Source organism: Cololabis saira, chromosome 4 (assembly GCF_033807715.1).
Source record: "Cololabis saira isolate AMF1-May2022 chromosome 4, fColSai1.1, whole genome shotgun sequence".
Lineage (NCBI taxonomy): Eukaryota > Metazoa > Chordata > Actinopteri > Beloniformes > Belonidae > Cololabis > Cololabis saira.
Genome location: NC_084590.1, coordinates 8231491 through 8250117, shown reverse-complemented (window position 1 = coordinate 8250117; position 18627 = coordinate 8231491). Strand labels below are relative to the sequence as shown.

At 41.8% G+C, this 18627-nt stretch overlaps 2 protein-coding genes across 2 annotated transcripts in view; one reads left to right on the top strand and one right to left on the bottom strand.

The window, feature by feature from the left end:
• Nucleotides 1-18627, bottom strand: part of pxylp1 (2-phosphoxylose phosphatase 1) — a 417866-nt gene that overhangs the window by 393510 nt on the left and 5729 nt on the right. The window lies entirely within an intron of this gene.
• nlk2 (nemo-like kinase, type 2) overlaps nucleotides 8903-18627 on the top strand; it is a 31351-nt gene continuing 21626 nt past the window's right edge. The window contains exons 1-2 of the mRNA XM_061718762.1: nucleotides 8903-9281; nucleotides 11570-12362. Of these exons, the coding sequence (XP_061574746.1) occupies nucleotides 11899-12362 (464 nt within the window). The 5' untranslated portion in view covers nucleotides 8903-9281; nucleotides 11570-11898. The remainder of the gene's footprint in view (nucleotides 9282-11569; nucleotides 12363-18627) is intronic.

Here is an 18627-nt window from a genome sequence, read left to right as displayed (position 1 = left end):
TGTGTAAAATATTAATCTATTTTTATAAATGTCAGAGCATCTTTTTAAAAATATATATCTATATTTTATTATCACTGACCCCCATCAATTACACCACGGACAACTAGGGGTTGATTAATCACTGATCTAGAGGAGGTTTAGTGTCCAGTCAGAGAAGGACATGTCAGTACGAGCTGCTAGAACAGAGAGCTCTAACAAACTGGAGTCTTTGTAGATCTCTGGAGATTTCATCTTTGTTTCCAAATGTTCATGTTTCCACTAATATGTTCCTAAAATGTTCTCTAATCATTAACAGATATGGACAAATGTCATATTAATCAGCAGCTGGTCGACGTCATGAAGAGAAGAAACAATTGTTAACATCAGGAGGATTTACCTGATCAGCAGTTTGAATACGATCAATGAGAGGATTTCTGTACCGCTCAGAGGATGCAAATGTTTTATACAGAGAAAGTACTTTTATCACACACGCATGCGCACACAGTGTATCAATGTGTGTGTAGTATTCAAGTATGTAAATGCTCCTGATGGTTTTAACAGACACTCTCTCTGTAAGTCAGTGTAACTATCTCAGGAGCCTCGACCTGTCTGAAGGACAGATGGTTGGGGTTTATATATATATATATATATATACATATATATAACAATCTGGGATCTTTCTGAGCCAGTTGTGATCAAATCAACAAAGACAGTGACATGTTTTTACAGAGGATGAGGCTGAAACTCTGCTTACAGCAGCTGTTATAAAAGACGTCACCAGGTCTACCACCGGTAAACTCTTACTGTCTGAACAAATGTCAAGATGAAACTAATTATTCACAACATTTTTTATCCAATACTTTAAAAAATAATGTATGATTAATGTATAATCAAGTATATATATATATATATATATATATATATATATATATATATATATATATATATATATATATATATATATATATATATATATATATATATATATATATATACATATATACATATAGTCTACCTGACTCGTTTGTAAGATAGCATGTTGGAAGTGCCTTGACTTTAATGATTTGACATTGTGAGAAATGCCATGCGTGTGAACTTGTTGAAATGCGTTTGTCTCACGCTGAATGCTTAAATTATATGGTGATCCATATAAACACACATTAAAGACATGATAAAATAAGACATTTTACAGCCCAGCGGCTCAGATTCCTGCAGAAGATTCCTCATTACATTGGACAATTCCCTCTTCAGCCCCGTGTCACGTGACTCACCACCACCACGTCAGTAGATGGAGCAGTTTATCTAGATTCATAACAGGCTGAAGCTTCCACGGAAATGTTGATCGTTCAGTTTAAAGTGACCTGAATTTAAGGTGTTAGGGGGAAAACTTTTAGAACATGTAACAGAAGAGGAGGGTTTTATCTTGAGATCTGTAATGGTTAGTGATCTGACGTCTCCAGTTGTTTTTTTTTTTTTAATATATTTTATTTATGGTTTTTAAATTTTACACAAGGAACAGTCCACAACATGAAAAAAAGAGTTACACAAACATGGAAAAGAGATTTAGGTATCATGTCCCGCACTGAGCCAGGAAAGGACCCCAGACTCTCAAATCTGTTTGGCCTGTCCGAGCCGTGCAAGCGCAGTCTCTCCATCTGAATGGCTGACGACATTTCAGTGAGACATTGGGTAAAGGTGGGTGGGCTGGCAGACTTCCAGGTTAATAGAATGTGTTTCTTAGCCACAACCATCCCTAGCTGCAGAGCAAGCTGTGTCTCGGTCTCGGTGGAGCATCCAAAGATGGCCAGGAGTAAGCCTTTGAGAGCAGGTCAAATATAGCTGACCAAAAATTGTGCAATTTAGGACAGAACCAAACAGTGATGTCGGTAGGCCTATTTTAAGGGGGCTGAAGCCCCCCTCAAATATTCTTAAGCCCCCCTTAATAATCTGGTGTTTTCTTTTAGTTTTTTTTTACCTCTGAAAAATCGAGCTGATCTCATTCAAGGTATGGTTATCATCAGTGGAAATAATAATAATACACTAACAATAATCACTCCTCCATCCCTATGAACCTGTAGGAGTCAGGGCAGAGGAGCACAGAGAGTGAGAGGGGAGAGACCTCTACTGGAGAGCGGAGGAAAGGATTTCACAGGATGGAGTCATTTGTGATGCAGACAGTCTGATTAGAATTTTATGGAACTTAATATGGATATGAAATATGAAACGTTTCAGTCATGGTAAAGCATATAAGACCATATAAGACTTATTTAGCTTCTATTTAAGAGAGTCAAGATTAGAAAGTGGAGAGAGCCAAGAGATATATATGAGTCAAATTAGCCTGACCCAAATATTTTTGAGGGCTATTTTAATATTACTTTAAGTAATTTAGTAATATTTTTCAGGGCTTTAAATTGCAACCATTTTAGTCACATATGCACCCAAAATATAATCTGTGTAACTTCAAAATATTTGGTAGCAAAAAATGACTGTGGTGTGTGAGCAAAAGTCCTGACATTAGCCTCTATGTTGGATCAGTTATCAATGCAATATGTTTTAATGTTTCATGAAGGGTCAGACAGAAGGAGAGGCTGAGGGAGAAAAAGGTCAACAGGCAAGTTCACGTCAGAGAGAGCAAGGAGAGACAGAGGAGCTGCAGCAAATGGATCGAGAGGCAGAGGAAGATCAAGTTATTACAGTGAGAGGAGAGCAAACAGGCCTAAGAGAGGGAAATGATGAAGCAGCTGCAGCAACTCTTTCCAGTACAGGGTTTGATTTAGGTGACAAAGACACAGGGCCCAGACAGGTAAAGCTGAAGAGCTACCCACATGATACTTTTGGTACACAGAAGCAAGCATTTCACCACAGCTGGTTTGAAAAGCACAACTGGTTAGAATATTCAGTCAACCAGAATACAACTTTCTGCTTCCCATGTAGAGTGTTTGGCAAAAACATCAAACATGATAGTTTGGTCAGTAGTGGTTGCAAGAACTGAAAGCAGAAATGACTAAAGAAAGCTTTAGTCATCTTTGGCAAGCATGAGAGTGCACAAACACATAAGGACAGTGTTGTTGCATGGAAAAGCTACCAGGGAACTAGCAAACAGGGAAACATTGCACAGATGATAGCAACTGCAAATGTGAGTGAGATAATAGAGAGAAGAGAGTATCTCAGGCGAATTGTTACAGTCACCTCTATGTTAGGGAGACAGGGACTCCCTTTTCGTGGCCATGATGAAGGTGAAGACAGCACAAACAGAGGAAATGTTCTTGCGTGCATGGAGCTTTTGAAGGAGTTCGATCCTTTTCTTCAAAAACATAATCCCCCATCAAATGCGCAGTATATCTCGCCAACATCCCAGAATGACATGATTGACTGTTGTGCGCAGGAAGTTACTAGTGTCATTGTATCTGAAATGACAAAGTCTAAAATCTATGCCATCATGGCAGATGAGGCAAGAGATGAAAACGCAGAGCAGTTAGCTGTTTGTGTCAGGTATGTGTCAGAGGGGGCAGTGAAGGAGCGTTTCCTAGCACTTGCGAGAGATAAAATCATTTAATGCCCAGTCCATTGCAAATGAGCTTCAGCAGCAGATCCAAAACAATGGTCTTGCAGAGCTTAAGTGTGTAGCACAAACATATGATGGTGCAGCCGTTATGAGTGGCTCCACTGGAGGTGCACAAGCACATTTTTGAATACTCCATCCTGAGGCTATCTATGTGCATTGTTACGCTCATCAACTCAACCTGGATTTGTGCAATACTTGCAAGGCTGTCCCAGAGGCTGTGGAGCTTTTCAGCTTGTTGGAGTGTGTGTATTCTTTCTTCAGCACCTCCCTAGTCAATCATCATAAGTTCATGGAGGCTCAGTCAAAGCTTGGATTGACAAAAACTGAGCTTGTGCAACTTTGAAACACTCGCTGGGCATGTCAGTTGCGATCAATCAGTGCAGTTCTTGAGACATTGCCTGTCATTTTGGAGTGCCTATCTGCCATTGGATTCCCCATAGCTGTTGGTCTCAGAGCAAAGCTCTACAAGTTCTCAGCAGTCTATGCACTACTGATGTTTCAGTCACTTCTGTCTGTAACCGAAGGACTCCACAAGTTCCTGCAGAAAGAGACTAGACCTGGCAGAAGCTTTTATCTGCAACAGGCTGTGTGTGACACACTTAAGGGCAAACACTCAGATGCATTTGCCACAGAGCTGTATGAGAAAACCAAGGCCCTGTGCAACACCCACAGTATCCCTGAACCAGGTGCCAAGATAAGGCACAAACAGAGGAAAATGGATGATTTTGTGCTGTGGGTTCACGCACTGAATTGAACAACTCAGACACATTGAAAAGAGAGTTACTTTTCCCTTGTGTGGATAGGATGGTTGGCGAGCTTGATCAATTATTTTGCAGTGTAGATGCAGGGCTACTAAAAGGTATGTAGGCATGCAGTCCTAAATCTGAGAACTTCTTGAGTGAACCACACTTGAATGAACTTGCAAAGCACTACAGGGTTGACCTGAAAACAAAGGAGGTTCTGGTGGCCAGAAACTTTCTGGCCAGGAAAAGAGAGGCTGGATCTCCACCCAAAGATATGTTGTCTGTGCACAACCTCCTTGATTCAGACATGTTTCCCTCTCTGAAGGCAACCATCCAAGTTGCCCTAACAGTGCCTGTAAGCAGTTGCTCATGTGAAAGGTCCTTTAGTGCACTGCGTCGGCTGCACTCCTGGCTGCGTCAAACAATGGGTCAGAAAAGACTTCACAGTCTTCCAGTCATGTCTGTTGAAAAAGACATGCTTCAGCATCTGAGTCACAACAGAGTAATTGACCGATTTGCCACTCTTAAAAACAGATGGCATTCTTTGATGCTTCCACCCACCAAGTAACTGGTGATTGCAGCCATGAAAATGATGTACTTTTTTATTTTCAGTTTTTTTCTTGTTGTTAATGCAGCAAACACAGTTCCTGTGTTTTCTTGTTGTACTGTATTAAAAACAGACTGAATTAAAACAAATCTATTGGTGGCCTAATATGTTTAATCTGTCCAAAAAGTTGAAAAGCAATTTCTCAGTCTTTGTTTTCTGTTTGTGAAATGTTGTGCTTGTGCGCTACGTTAGCTCATATCCTGTGCATCTCTTGAGGGCTAAGCCCCCCTGTCCTTAAAACCTAGTGACGCCCTGGAACCAAAAGAGATGCGCTAGTGAACCCTCGGCAACATGGCACTTATCACATACAGGAGACACAGATAGGAAAATACTATTTAGCTTTCTTTTGGAGTAATGTAATCTGTGAAGTACTGTACCTTATACTGAATTAACCTGTAGTGTGAGTTAATAGAACAACAGTGTAACTGAGACAGTGCTTCCTCCCAAAGTTCTGCTGATATTTCAGAGTTTAAATCTTTGGCCCAAGTTTCCCTGATAAAATCAGAAGAAACTGGATTAGTAAAACAACTTACAAATTTTGATATCAACTTTTTGGAGTCCGGGGGGAGTAGAAGGGTCTCAAGAAAGGGATGGGTAATGGGAGTAGAAATCAAGTGTGTCCAGTTCTCCTTAACATAGTGTCTAACTTGGAGATAGCGAAAGAAGTGAGAGTTTTTGCTCAACTGAGCAAATGATGCTAGTTGACTAATTAGCTAATGTACAAATCTGAAAAAGTTCTAATTCCCCTCTATCTCCATATCGCGAATACCCCATCTAACGCAGAATGAGTGATTTTGACATATGGGTGCATGTATGGAGGCACTGGGAACCTGGCAAGCCACTTTTATTTGTTTTAAGATTCGCAAGGAGTTCTTCACGGTGAAGTTATGTTGAATTAATTTGGCTAATGGGGCAGAGTCAGAAAACAAAAGAGCAGGAAGTGAAGACGTAACTACAGCAGCTTCCAGTTGTAACCACGATGGACTCTCCTCCATTTCATCACTTCCATTTTTCCAGTAGGTAAGGGCCCTGGAGTTGGCTGCCCAGTAGTAGTGTTTAAAAACTGGCAATCCCAGACCACCCTTTCTGGAGAATTTTTGAAGGTGAACCTTGGATATCCTGTGTGACCTGTAGCCCCATACAAAAGATAATATGATAGAGTCAAGCTTCTTCAAGAAAGATGCGTTTAGATATATAGGCAGGTTCTGAAAAAGGTATAAAAACCTGGGCAGGCTCACCATTTTGATTGCATTTACCCGACCTATCATAGATAGGGGAAGTATTCTCCAAGACTCAATATTTTGTTTGAGTTTTTCTACTGATTCAGAAAAGTTAAATTCGAAGGGATGCTCAGTTTAAGGCCTAAATAGGTGAAAACTCCTTTGTCGCTCTAAAAAGGCAAATTTGTCAGGAGGTCGTCAGTAATTTGAACCGTTAAAGGCAAACAACTTTTACAAACAACTGACTGGGATGTCTTTTGTGAGTCCTTCAATGAGGATATTGATGGATTGACTGACTGCATTACAGATTACATCAACTTCTTCACTGATGTTAACATACCCAGCAAAGAGATTCAGTGTTATCCTAATAACAAACCCTCGGTAACTAGTAATCTCAAAGCAGTGTTAAATCAAAAGAAGGAGGCTTTTAGGATGGGTGACAGGATTAGGGCTAAAGAAATACAACGGGAATTGAAGGTGAAAATTAAGGAGGGCCTATAGTATATATATGTAGCCTATAGCCACAAACTGGAACAGCAGCTGCAGAGTGAGGGGGTGAAGCAGGTTTGGTCTGGAATGAGAAAAATCACCGTTCTTGAGCGGAAGGGGGGCTCGCTGCCTGATGGAGACCATAAGGTTGCTGATAACTTTAACCTGTTCTTTAACAGAACTTCAACTGCACTTTTTAAGACAGTTGTGTTCTTTTAACATTTGTAAATCATTGCTGTGCTCTTTTTACAAGACTGTTGTGGCCAGTGCTCAGTTTTTTGGTGTTGTGTGCTGGGGTGTGGCTGCTCGCATTTTACACAGAAACAGACTCAACAAACTGATTAAGAAAGCGAGCACCTAGTGCTGGGCGGTATACCGGTTCATACCGAATACCAGTGTTTATTTTTCTTATAATATGAATTTTTCATATACCGTACTACCGGTGAGTGTACAGTAGCGTACACAACGCTGGACACTGTTTGTGAGGGGACTGTTTAGCAGTAGTGATGCACCGATTGTTCGGTAACCGAAATTTTTCGGCCGAAAATGGCAAAAAAACACTTTCGGTGTTCGGTGGAATAAGTGGGAAAAAAAAACCGAACAATTAATAACGGCGTTGTAAAATAAAGGAAATAGACTGGCCGCTCCCGTACCGGTTGCGCACCACATACATAAATCGTTGGCCAACCAAAAAGTAACCACATAAGAATTTTACCTAACATTCACCAGGAGGTGGAACCAAAACAACATAATGCTGGGAAATTAAAAAATGTTCAGTTTTTTATGTTCAATAAATATTTTCTACCTTGTAATTTTGTAAAAGATTTTTTTCTTTGAAAAGCATGACTAAATCAAATTTATTTGATTTATGCATCCTCCTCATGACAGTAAAATAGGCCATTCTAAGCCAATTCACTGCAGCAATTCCTTTCCAAATCATTAGAAAATGTGGTTAACACCCAGTTGTGCATGAAAAAAAAAATACCGTGATATACTGTGAAACCGATATAATTTTGAAAAATACAGTGATATAAATTTTTGGTCATACCGCCGAGCACTACGAACACCACCATGGGAACCTCAGGACTTTGTTGAGCAGGTGGCAGAAGTGAGGATGCTCAGGAAAATGGACAATATCATGAACAATGACACTCATCCACTTCATGGAGGTGTTTGGGCGGAGCAGCTTCAGTGGCAGGCTGATCCCACCACGATGCAAAACCCAACGCCACAGAAAGTCCTTCCTTCCAGCTGCCATCAAGCTCTATAATGTGCAAGAACTGTTCTATGTGCAGGGGTGCACACAAGCCGGTACTCGAGGGCTAGTTTACTGCATGTTTTAGATGTTTCCGCGTCTTCAACACACCTGATTCTAATCACGTAATCATCGTCATCAACATGTCATCAAGGTTTACACAACTCTGTTGGTGACACAGCCTTGTCTATCAGGGTTGTGTTGAGGCAGAAACATCTAAAACGTGCAGTAGACTGGCCCTCGAGTACCGGCTTGTGTACTCCAGCACTTTATTCTTAGCACTTTATTACTCAGCACTTTAGCACCCCAGCATTTTAATTTTAATGTTAAATCAAATTTTAATTCTAAGTGATCTGTTTTTTTTTTATTGGATCTGTTTTTATCTGTAACACCTTAATTTCCTGCAAAGGATTAATAAAGTATCTTATCTATCTATGAAAGGTCGTCCGCAGAGTTACAGAGTTACATGGGGGCTATGAACTCCACCTATGAGCTCCACCTATGAGCTCCACCTATGAGCTCCACCTTTGAGCTCCACCTAATGAGCTCCACCTATGAGCTCCACCTAATGAGCTCCACCTAATGAGCTCCACCTATGAGCTCCACCTAATGAGCTCCACCTAATGAGCTCCACCTTTGACCTCCACCTAATGAGCTCCACCTATGAGCTCCAGCTCCACCTAATGAGCTCCACTTCATTCACATTCTGGAGCTGGTACTCTTGGGGGAAAAAGAGGTTTAGAAACCTCTGGATGACGTCACGGAGGGTTTTATTTGACAGTTGCAGATTTAAACTCATCAACTGTGGTTTGCGGCGCTGTTGCCGAGTATTTCCAACAACGAGGTAGTTTCAGATGATAAACACATACATCTTGAGTCTTCAGTGTTTGACATCGCAGTCTCGTGAGCAGCCGTCACCCCGCTGTCACCTCAGCCGCCTCCTCCCATTGGCTGCCCCAGCTGTCAATCAGCGAGATTACGTGACGTCCCCCGCAGCGCGGCAGGTGATTGGCTGGCTGTCGTCCACCATAATCTGCGGCTCAGTCAGAGCGGTCTGACCGTGTTCCGTGGTGGATGGACCGGATCAGCTGCTGGTCGATGCTCGGGTCTCGGCGGATCGTCGCGGGCCTGCAGCGACCCGGAGCGTAGCGCCGTGAGCCGGGACCGTGAAGCCTCGGTGTCTCGGTGTCTCGGTGTGTCGGTGTTCCTCCCCCCGGCAGCGGCAGCAGGTAGTAAACAGGCCGAAGTTGTGGTCCCGCACGGGCTGGATGGCGGCGGCGGCCCGGGCCTGCTCGCCGGGAACCAGCTGCCCCGCCGCGGACAAGTAGATGCGGCTCCCCGGCCGCTGGAGCCCCCTTAGTGGGAGGATTCACGGGCTTGATCCCCGTGGCCACAGCGGGGAGGACGCGGGCTTCACCTCCAGGTAGGGGGCGGGGAGTGGGAATTAGAAGTTCCGTATTAACCAATATGGACATAAATTATGCTCTTATTTATTGATGTTATAATATACAGGTGTAGGTCGGAGAATTTGAATATATTGCAAAACTTCAACTGAAGGTGAAACAAATATATTATTTCCCCACCACATTCAAGGTGAGATATTTCAAGCCTTTATTTGTTATGATTTTGGTGATTATGTCTCACAGTTTATGAAAACTCCAAATAAAAAATAAATTAGAGAATATTTTATGAAATCAATAAAAAATTAAATTAAATCAAAATTATAACAATTAAAGGTTTAACATGTCTTGCTTTGCATGTAACAAGACTAGGAAATATATTAGTTTCACCTTTTAAGTTGAATTATTGAAATAAATGAACTTTTACACCATATTCTAGTTGAATTATTGAAATAAATAAACTTTTACATCATATTCTAGTTGAATTATTGAAATAAATTAACTTTTACATCATATTCTAGTTGAATTATTGAAATCAATTAACTTTTACATCATATTCTAGTTGAATTATTGAAATAAATTAACTTTTACACCATATTCTAATTGAATTATTGAAATAAATTAACTTTTACACCATATTCTAATTGAATTATTGAAATAAATTAACTTTTAAACCATATTCTAGTTGAATTATTGAAATAAATTAACTTTTACACCATATTCTAGTTGAATTATTGAAAAAAATGAACTTTTACACCATATTCTAGTTGAATTATTGAAAGAAATGAACTTTTACACCATATTCTAGTTGAATTATTAAAATAAATTAACTTTTACATCATATTTTAGTTGAATTATTGAAATAAATTAACTTTTACACCATATTCTAATTGAATTATTGAAATAAATTACCTTTTACACCATATTCTAATTGAATTATTGAAATAAATTAACTTTTAAACCATATTCTAGTTGAATTATTGAAATAAATTAACTATTACACCATATTCTAGTTGAATTATTGAAATAAATTAACTTTTACACCATATTCTAGTTTAATTATTGAAATAAATTAACTTTTACACCATATTCTAGTTTAATTATTGAAATAAATTAACTTTTACACCATATTCTAGTTGAATTATTGAAATAAGTTAACTTTTACATCATATTCTAGTTGAATTATTGAAATAAATTAACTTTTACGCCATATTCTAGTTGAATTATCGAAATAAATGAACTTTTACGCCATATTCTAGTTGAATTATTGAAATATATTAACTATTACACCATATTCTAGTTGAATTATTGAAATAAGTTAACATTTACACCATATTCTAGTTGAATTATTGAAATAAATTAACTTTCACACCATATTCTAGTTGAATTATTGAAATAAATTAACTTTTACATCATATTCTTCACCTGCAGGCTATATTATACATCTTGGCTGATGTGGACATACATAGTATAGGAGGATATTTTCATAATATACAGGTGAAGGTAGGAACATTTTGAATATATTGCAAAACTTCATTCGTAATAAATTCAACTAAAAGGTGAAACAAATATATTATTTCCCACTACATTCAAAGTGAGATATTTCAAGCGTTTATTTGTTATAATTTTGATGATTATGGCTCAGTTTATGAAAACCCTAAATAAAAAATCTAAAAAAATTCGAATATTTTATGAAATCAATAAACAATTCAATCATCAAAATTATAACAAATAAAGGTTTAATATATCTTGCTTTGCAGGTCATGAGACTATGTAATACTACTACTGTCATTTAGCAGTATATCATATATCTAATATATCATGTAATATATGTTAGTTTCACCTTTTAAGTTGAATTATTAAAATAAATTAACTTTTACACCATATTCTTATGCATTTTTGATATAAAATATATGATATATTTTTTAATATATCACATATTTATTTTATTAATATATATATATATATATATATATATATATATATACATACATACATACACATATATATACTTTTTTTTTTTTGGGAAGGAGACACCATATTCTAATTTTCCGACCTTCACCTGTATATTCTACATCTTGGCTGATGTGGACATACATAGCATAGGAGGCTATTTCAGTTGCTAGTATGGTTGGCTGTCTGTACAATCCTGCAAGTTCAATGCTATTAAAGCACTTTAAACTTTAAATCAAAGCATTTTGTTTTTTCATATAAAATAAACACATTTCTATGCAGTTTAGAAGTTTAGGGGCTTTTTTTTTGGCTCCTGCCCTGCTGAAATCGGGGCGTCCCTTATTTCTGTTTCTGAAAGGTGGCAACCCTACCTCCGGGAGAGATCTGTCATGAAGGAGCACCAGGGCCACTGAGGGGGGGGCGGGCTCTTCCTGACCCATCACTTCTGTCCCGGCGTCTGGTCCTCCCACAGCAGCTGCTGGACTGATTTTGTGGAAGTGGGTCAGGTGCGCCACCATGTCCCACCTCTGGAGAGACTGATCTGGTGTTGGATCACCAGGGCCCAGATATGGTTTCTGTATGATCTTGGGGTAAGTTTCACTGAGGTGCCCCCTGGTAGCCCCCCATCATCATCATCATCATCCTCCTCACCTGTGGAGCGGGTTTCGGCCGGAGCCGGTTCCCTGCATGGCTCTCTGTGGAACCACGTCCACAAATGTCTCAAAAATGATGGCAGCATACAGCGGCGGCTCTTCGGCAGTGGCGGCCCACCACCACCATCAGCTCCAGCACCTGCCGCCCCCCCACATGCACCACCACCACCACCACCATCACCATGCGGGCCAGCACCACCTGCAGCACCCGGGCTCCGCTGCCGCCGTGCACACGGTGCAGCAGCACAGCTCCACGGCTGCAGCCGCGGCAGCCGCGGTGATGCTCAACCCCGGCCAGCAGCAGCCCTACTTCCCCTCCCCGGCCCCCGGACAGGCCCCCGGGCCGGCGGCGGCGGCCGCACCTGCGCAGGTGCAGGCCGCCGCCATCAAAACTCACCATCATCAGCACCACCACCAGCAGGGGGCGCACCACCTGCAGCAGCAGCTGGACGTGGAGCCGGACAGGCCCATCGGATACGGGGCGTTCGGGGTGGTCTGGTGAGTACATGCAGGAATCCCCTATCAGAAAAATAAAATGTTGCTAATAGGGGTGGGTTAAAAATATCGATATCAATGTTTTATCGATATACATGTATAGGAACGATTATCGATACATCCAAGTATCGATTTAAAATTTTTTTTTTTTTTTTTTAGTCCCGATTCCCCCCCCCCCCATTTTATCACCCAGTGCTCCTGCCTAAGTCAGCCCTGGGCATTGCTCCCTCTACCAACCCCTGCACTGAGCTCAAGTCTCCTCCTTAACCTGAGGAGTGAGCAGGCCGCTTCTTTTCACCGGACAGGGTGGGGCTTCTCTGGTCGGATGTAGCGCGTGGAAGGATGACGTTATTCCGTTATTGTACCTAGAATATCGTATTGGAAATCGTATCGGCTTGGGACCTAGTGTATCGGAATCGTATCAGGAGGTCAGTGATGATACCCAGCTCTAGTTGCTAACAGGTGCGCCGGGGGCTGGGGGAAGGTAATGTTGTCACCATTCAGGTAATTTTTTAAGGTGAACATACCCCCCCCCCCCCAAAACCCGTCAATACAGCGATCTCTGACCGGCCACCGGTGCCGGTTGCCAGCAGGCCTGTTAACGGTTGAAAGCTAAGCCTTCAGTGATAGTAACAATGTAAAGATAACCATTCTGACACGACAAAAACGGCTTCACTTGCAATCCAACTCTGTTTCTGTTCTTTCTGATCTTTGGTGTTTCACCGTCACAAATCAGAGAGGTCCGGAGTGTTGGTTGAAGACTGTCCAGGGTAACGGCTGCTTTACTCCTGGAGCAGTCCAGGTGTGGTGACGATTTCGGTACAGGTGCATTTGTGTAGTAGGAGTAGGGCTGGGCGATCACGCCTTTTATTAATATCTCGATATTTTTAGGCCATGTCACGATACACGATATATATCTTGATATTTTGCCTTAACCTTGAATTAACACTTTGATGCCTACAATCACACCAGTATGATGATTCCATATGTCTACATTAAAACATTCTTGTTCATACTGCATTAATATATGCTAATTTTAAACGTTCATGCAAAAAGGGGGAAATCACAACTAAGTCAAATTTACCAAAACTGTATTTATTAAACAGCTACTAAGCAGTGAGTGGCAAAAACATAAAAATTGTCATTTAAGAACATCTTCTGGTCCCGGTTTTACATGGGATGAGCTGCTCTGAGCAGGAGGGGCCTTTATGGTCCTTTTGCACTAGTACTTACTGAGCGCGACTCGGCTCGTTACGCCTCTACCCGTTTTGTCCCCGTTTGTTTTTCCACAGCCAGGGGAGAAGTGGGCAGGTTGGGGTGAAGCTGCTGTGACGTACTCGATTGCGCAACCGCTTTGTTCATGTCGGCGCTGATCAGAAATCAGCTGGAGCTGCGAGCGGCTGAGAGTAAAACAGCCCGTCTACATCCCTTTTTTAATTCTCTCGTCAGCCACCAGGTTTATGAACATCTGCACCTCAGAGTTGGATCACCAAACAGACGTTTTGCACTTTATAATAAAATCGCTGCGAGCCGTGGGTCGCACTCGCGCTGACTCCCGCTTCCTGATTCAAATGTCTGACGGCCCCTCGACCAATCAGTGGCGCGGAGGGTGATGACGTCAGAAATAGTCCCTGCTCAGCCCGGTTAGAACCTCGGCAGAATGGTTACAGAAAAAGTATCGGCTTGGAGCGGCTCTACCCACCTTGGCCCGTAGTGGAAAAGCACAAGACGGGGCCGTGGCGGGTAGAACCGAGTTGAGGTGGGAGTAGTGCAAAAGGGCCATTAGAGCACCTTTTATACTGTAATAAGACTAATTGTAGGTGTAAGGACTGCAATGTTTCATCCTCTCCTCCTTTACTTTGCATCTCTTTCACTTACTTTTAGAAATATGACGTCATATAGTCTTGTTTGACTTTGTTTCAATGATAGTGATTTCATGTGGCCACATTTAAGCAACACTAGGTGACGTTTCTCAGCTCTGGAAGAGAAAGGCTCGGCGGCGCGCTGGCGCGGACACATGTTGCACTGAGCGGCTCCTCGGCTCTCCGGAGAGCCGTGCACGTTGTGCGAGGAGAAAACATCCCCTCCCGTCTTTACTAAACCGTCCCAAGTTTGGGAAAGTTTAGGTGGAACTCAGCGGCGGTCCCGGACAGCAGCGCCGACACCTTTCTGCTGGGCGTATGATGATGATGATAATGATGCACGCACAACAGCGTGTGACTGACGTACGTAATGGGTGCGCTTGTTTTATCTCTCTGAGAAGGAGAGACGAGAGAGTGAGAAAAGCCTTTAATTTAATGCCCGCGGCTAAAAGCAAATGCGTGACAATGTCTACTCGAATATTCACGATATAGTCATTTTGTACATCGCACAGAGTAGAAGCCGCGATACCTCGAAGGACATGGAAGTTCCTCAACAACCAACTAGGACTCCCCCAACTCCATCTTAAGATGAACTTCCTGTGGAGTTCCAAAGCTCAAAGATGGGTTTCCAGGTAGGTCCTGCTGCACCAAAACAGTATTGCAGTGAAGCACGGTGGTGGAACCATCATGCTACGGGTCTTGGGTCTTCAGAGGAGACTTTTACGTCCTAAATAAGTGACAAATTAAGATCTTTAAAATATAAAGTCCTCTGAAACTGAAAACCCTGATAGATGATCCGGACTCATGTTGAGTCACGCTGACTCGTGTTGTTGGTGAGGCTTTACATTTTGTGTTAAATTGAGGACATGCGACAGAAGGACGTCTCATTGTCTAATTAAAGCAGTGCTAATCTGTCATGTCCACGTTCAAACGGTGCAAGAAAAATGGTAACGAATGTGATTTAATAGACTTTAAAACAAGAACCAAACCATTTAAAAACTGCTCTGTCCACCAGACCTCCGGACTGATGCCAGCATACTCGAGACTACCAAAACTAAAAGCTTAATGTGGGGCACCCTCTCGCATCCCAACCCCCCAAAACCAAACCACTGGTGTGGCATAGACAACAGTTTCTCTGCTCCATCGTCCTGCGTGGGTCATTGATCTGCTGGGTTCAGACCGTGGACTCGGTCATTGATGTGTCGGGTTCGGAACGGACCGTTGACTTGGTCGTTGATCTGTCCGGTTCACATCGGACCCTCAACTCGGTCGTCAATGTGTCTGGTTTGGATTTAACTGTAGGTTTCAGATTGGATCGGTCTTCCCAGTCTGAAGATGTTCTGGCGCTCAGCAGAATGTTCTTTCTTCTCAGGAAGACTGAACTGTTGCTCTTTCCATTTTTATGTTAGTTTTAGTTCTTCAGTCTAATGGTGAACCTGACATCAGCTCTAGACCTTGAATGTGCTTAATTTGTCTTGAAGTCTGAAGGAAATGACCAGAGCTGGACCGTTGACTCCCGTTCAGTCAGTTGTCCAAATACTGTGGAGACAATACAAGAAACGTCTGTAATCCTTAAATGGTAAATTTTGTGAAACCTCTACATTAAAGGTGAAAGCCAACACTTGGGTTTATTTTGAGGCTGCTGAGGTGGTGTATGAAGACAGCATCATCAGAACTCTGTCCGGGTCCAAAAACCTATGGACGTGACTCTTAACTACTGAGATCAGGGATGTCGTCAACTCAAGAAAGGCTCTTTAGATTTTCTTCAACTGTGGAAGTTTGGCTGAGACCTTGAGATCACTTGTGCACGTATGAGGTCGGCATTAGACGGATGTAGTTTCAATTGAATGAACGGCAGATACGGAAAATCCAATTCCTAGTTTGGGTCCAGATATCAGAACATTGGGTTTGACGGACCGCTCTGTCACCTGCACGCTCAGGGTTCCTCATGGTGGTTGTTTCTGTTCAGAGTCCGGTTATTGTTGTTGAGTCCAGGCCATCTGTCTGCTCCCACTGATCCTATTTAAGCAGGTTCACTGGAGAGGACGCTGGGAGGACTTTATTTCCACCTGCTGAGTTCCTCACGAGGCTTTGATCTTTCACTAATCACTTAGAAAGGTGCTCAGGCGGTACTGAACAACACATGCAGAGATTCTGACAGGCCCTTTGACTTTTATTTCAGCCCCAGATATTCATATTTTCATAATGAACTTAATTTCACTGGTGAATCTACATGTGTTTTCACGCTTCAGACCTTCAACACCTGCCACAAAAAGTCGGCGCAGCTCGGTGGTCGTAAGGAGCTGAAAGAGAGAAATACCATATGTCATTTCAAACAAGTGAGGTGAACGTAACCGCAGTTGTTCTGGTTCCGATACCTGCATCAGAACCACTGGCCCAGTCTGCCAGAAAGTAACGCTATCAAGGTCTATTTACGTCTGTGCACCATCTTATACCCAGGCCCGGTTCTAGAAAATTATGACTAGGGGCTGCATCTCAGATCAGAGGGGGTGCACATGCCTGGCACCTTATTCAACACTAAATTATGCATTTTCCCATAATTTCAAGCGGAATGATACGAGCAAAACAAGAATATTTAAAGTGTATTTCAAATGCTTTATTGCAGCAATATCGCTGCAGAACAAAGAAAATGCTACATTTAGTCTGGGCTACCTCACCCATCAGACAATCTAGCAACAGATGTTTCTTACCCTGAAAATAAAACATAGAAATTCAAACTAATTTTATCTCTACAGCTCAAAACCATCACTAAACATGACAGTCATTTCAAGTGGAATGATACCAGTCAAACAATAATATTTAAAGTGTCTTTCAAGTGCATTTTTGCAGCAATATTGCTGCAGAACAAAGAAAATGCTACGTTTAGTCTGGGCTATACGCTTTACTCTTCCAAAAAATGATGATGGATACTTCTGTAAACGCACTTGAAGTGGCACCTCCATACTTGGAAGTGGCTCCTCCATATCCATGGTTACTTTGTGTTAACGGAGCAGCAGAGAGCAGCGGTTTGCTGGTGCAGGTAACTGCGCGCTGGACGCAGATGAGTGACGTACACTAACGCGCACGCACTTGTCAGTTTTTTTTTTCTTTTCGTCTTTTCAACTGAGCATGCAAACACATAAACTGAGGGTGCAATGCATGCTTATGCACCCTCGTAGAACCGGGCCTGCTTATACCGCAGGGTTTTGATGTAAATACCTTTCATTCTTCATCTCTCAGGAGGTATCGTACTTCCTGTCTGGCGTCTCCAGGTGGAGGAGAGGCAGCACGTTAGCATCACGTCAGTAGGACGTTGGAATGGCCGTTACATTCAAGGCTGGTGTTTCTTATGTAAAATGAGCTCGTAACATTTTTTTAAAGGGCGGTTGAAAGCAGGCAGTGAAAGAGGAAGATGGAGGAACCACAGCAGCAAACTCAGAAAAAGTAGCCAAAGAGAGCCAGAAAACCCAACGATGACGGTCAGAGCTGATTGTCCCGGATGAGCAGACCTCGTCAGTCGTAGGAAGTGGTGGATCTTAGCGCTGAACTGAACACTTGGAGTCTCTTTGGGTTGTGCGGGTCGCGAGACTGCTCCCCCTAAACCAGCCTCTCTCAGCTCAGGTCCTCGAGGGCTGCTGAGACAAAATAATTGAAATTTTTAAAAAGATGTTCCTCAGAGAGGAGTTGGAAGAGATTTTTATATTTCTCTGTATACTGAATATAATGAAATGATGAAACCATTGCACTTTAAAGGAACCAGAGTCAGTCTAAGCTAGACACCTGACTGAAGTTGGACACCGGTGATCTCTGAACGTCCAAGCAGATGGACACTCACTGGCCAAACTTTAAATAATAATCTCCCTGTTGTTGATACGTACTTAAATTCTCCCAATAATAGAGCGTGAAAATGTTTCACTAAAACCATCCATAGACTTGATTTTCAAGCAGTTTAACTTGGTTTACTGGCAAAATCACATTTAGTGCATGGTTTAAAAAAAGGATAATATAATGATGATGGTAATAATAATAATAAATAAATAAAGCTATAGTAAACATTGTTTTATTTTTCAGTGTCTAAATCAGTAGTTCCCAAACGTTTTCTGGTGGGCCTCCCTTTGGTTGATAAGAATATTTTCTTTCATTCATTCAGACCCTCTTTAGGGGGCGCTCCCCAACATTGAAGGGAAATGGGCTGAATCCTCTTTAGTCCTCGATAAATAATTGCGATTGCCGCTACTGCTGTTGAAAAAATAATCAGATGACGAAGGCAGCGGATGATTATTCAGAGGTAAAGCTCTTGTGTAATGCAGTAATAAGGACTAAGTAGTGTTAACTACATCGTATTAATGAGGCCAAAAACAGCTGGAAAATAGATTTTGATTACTTTAAGATTTACAGACTACGTC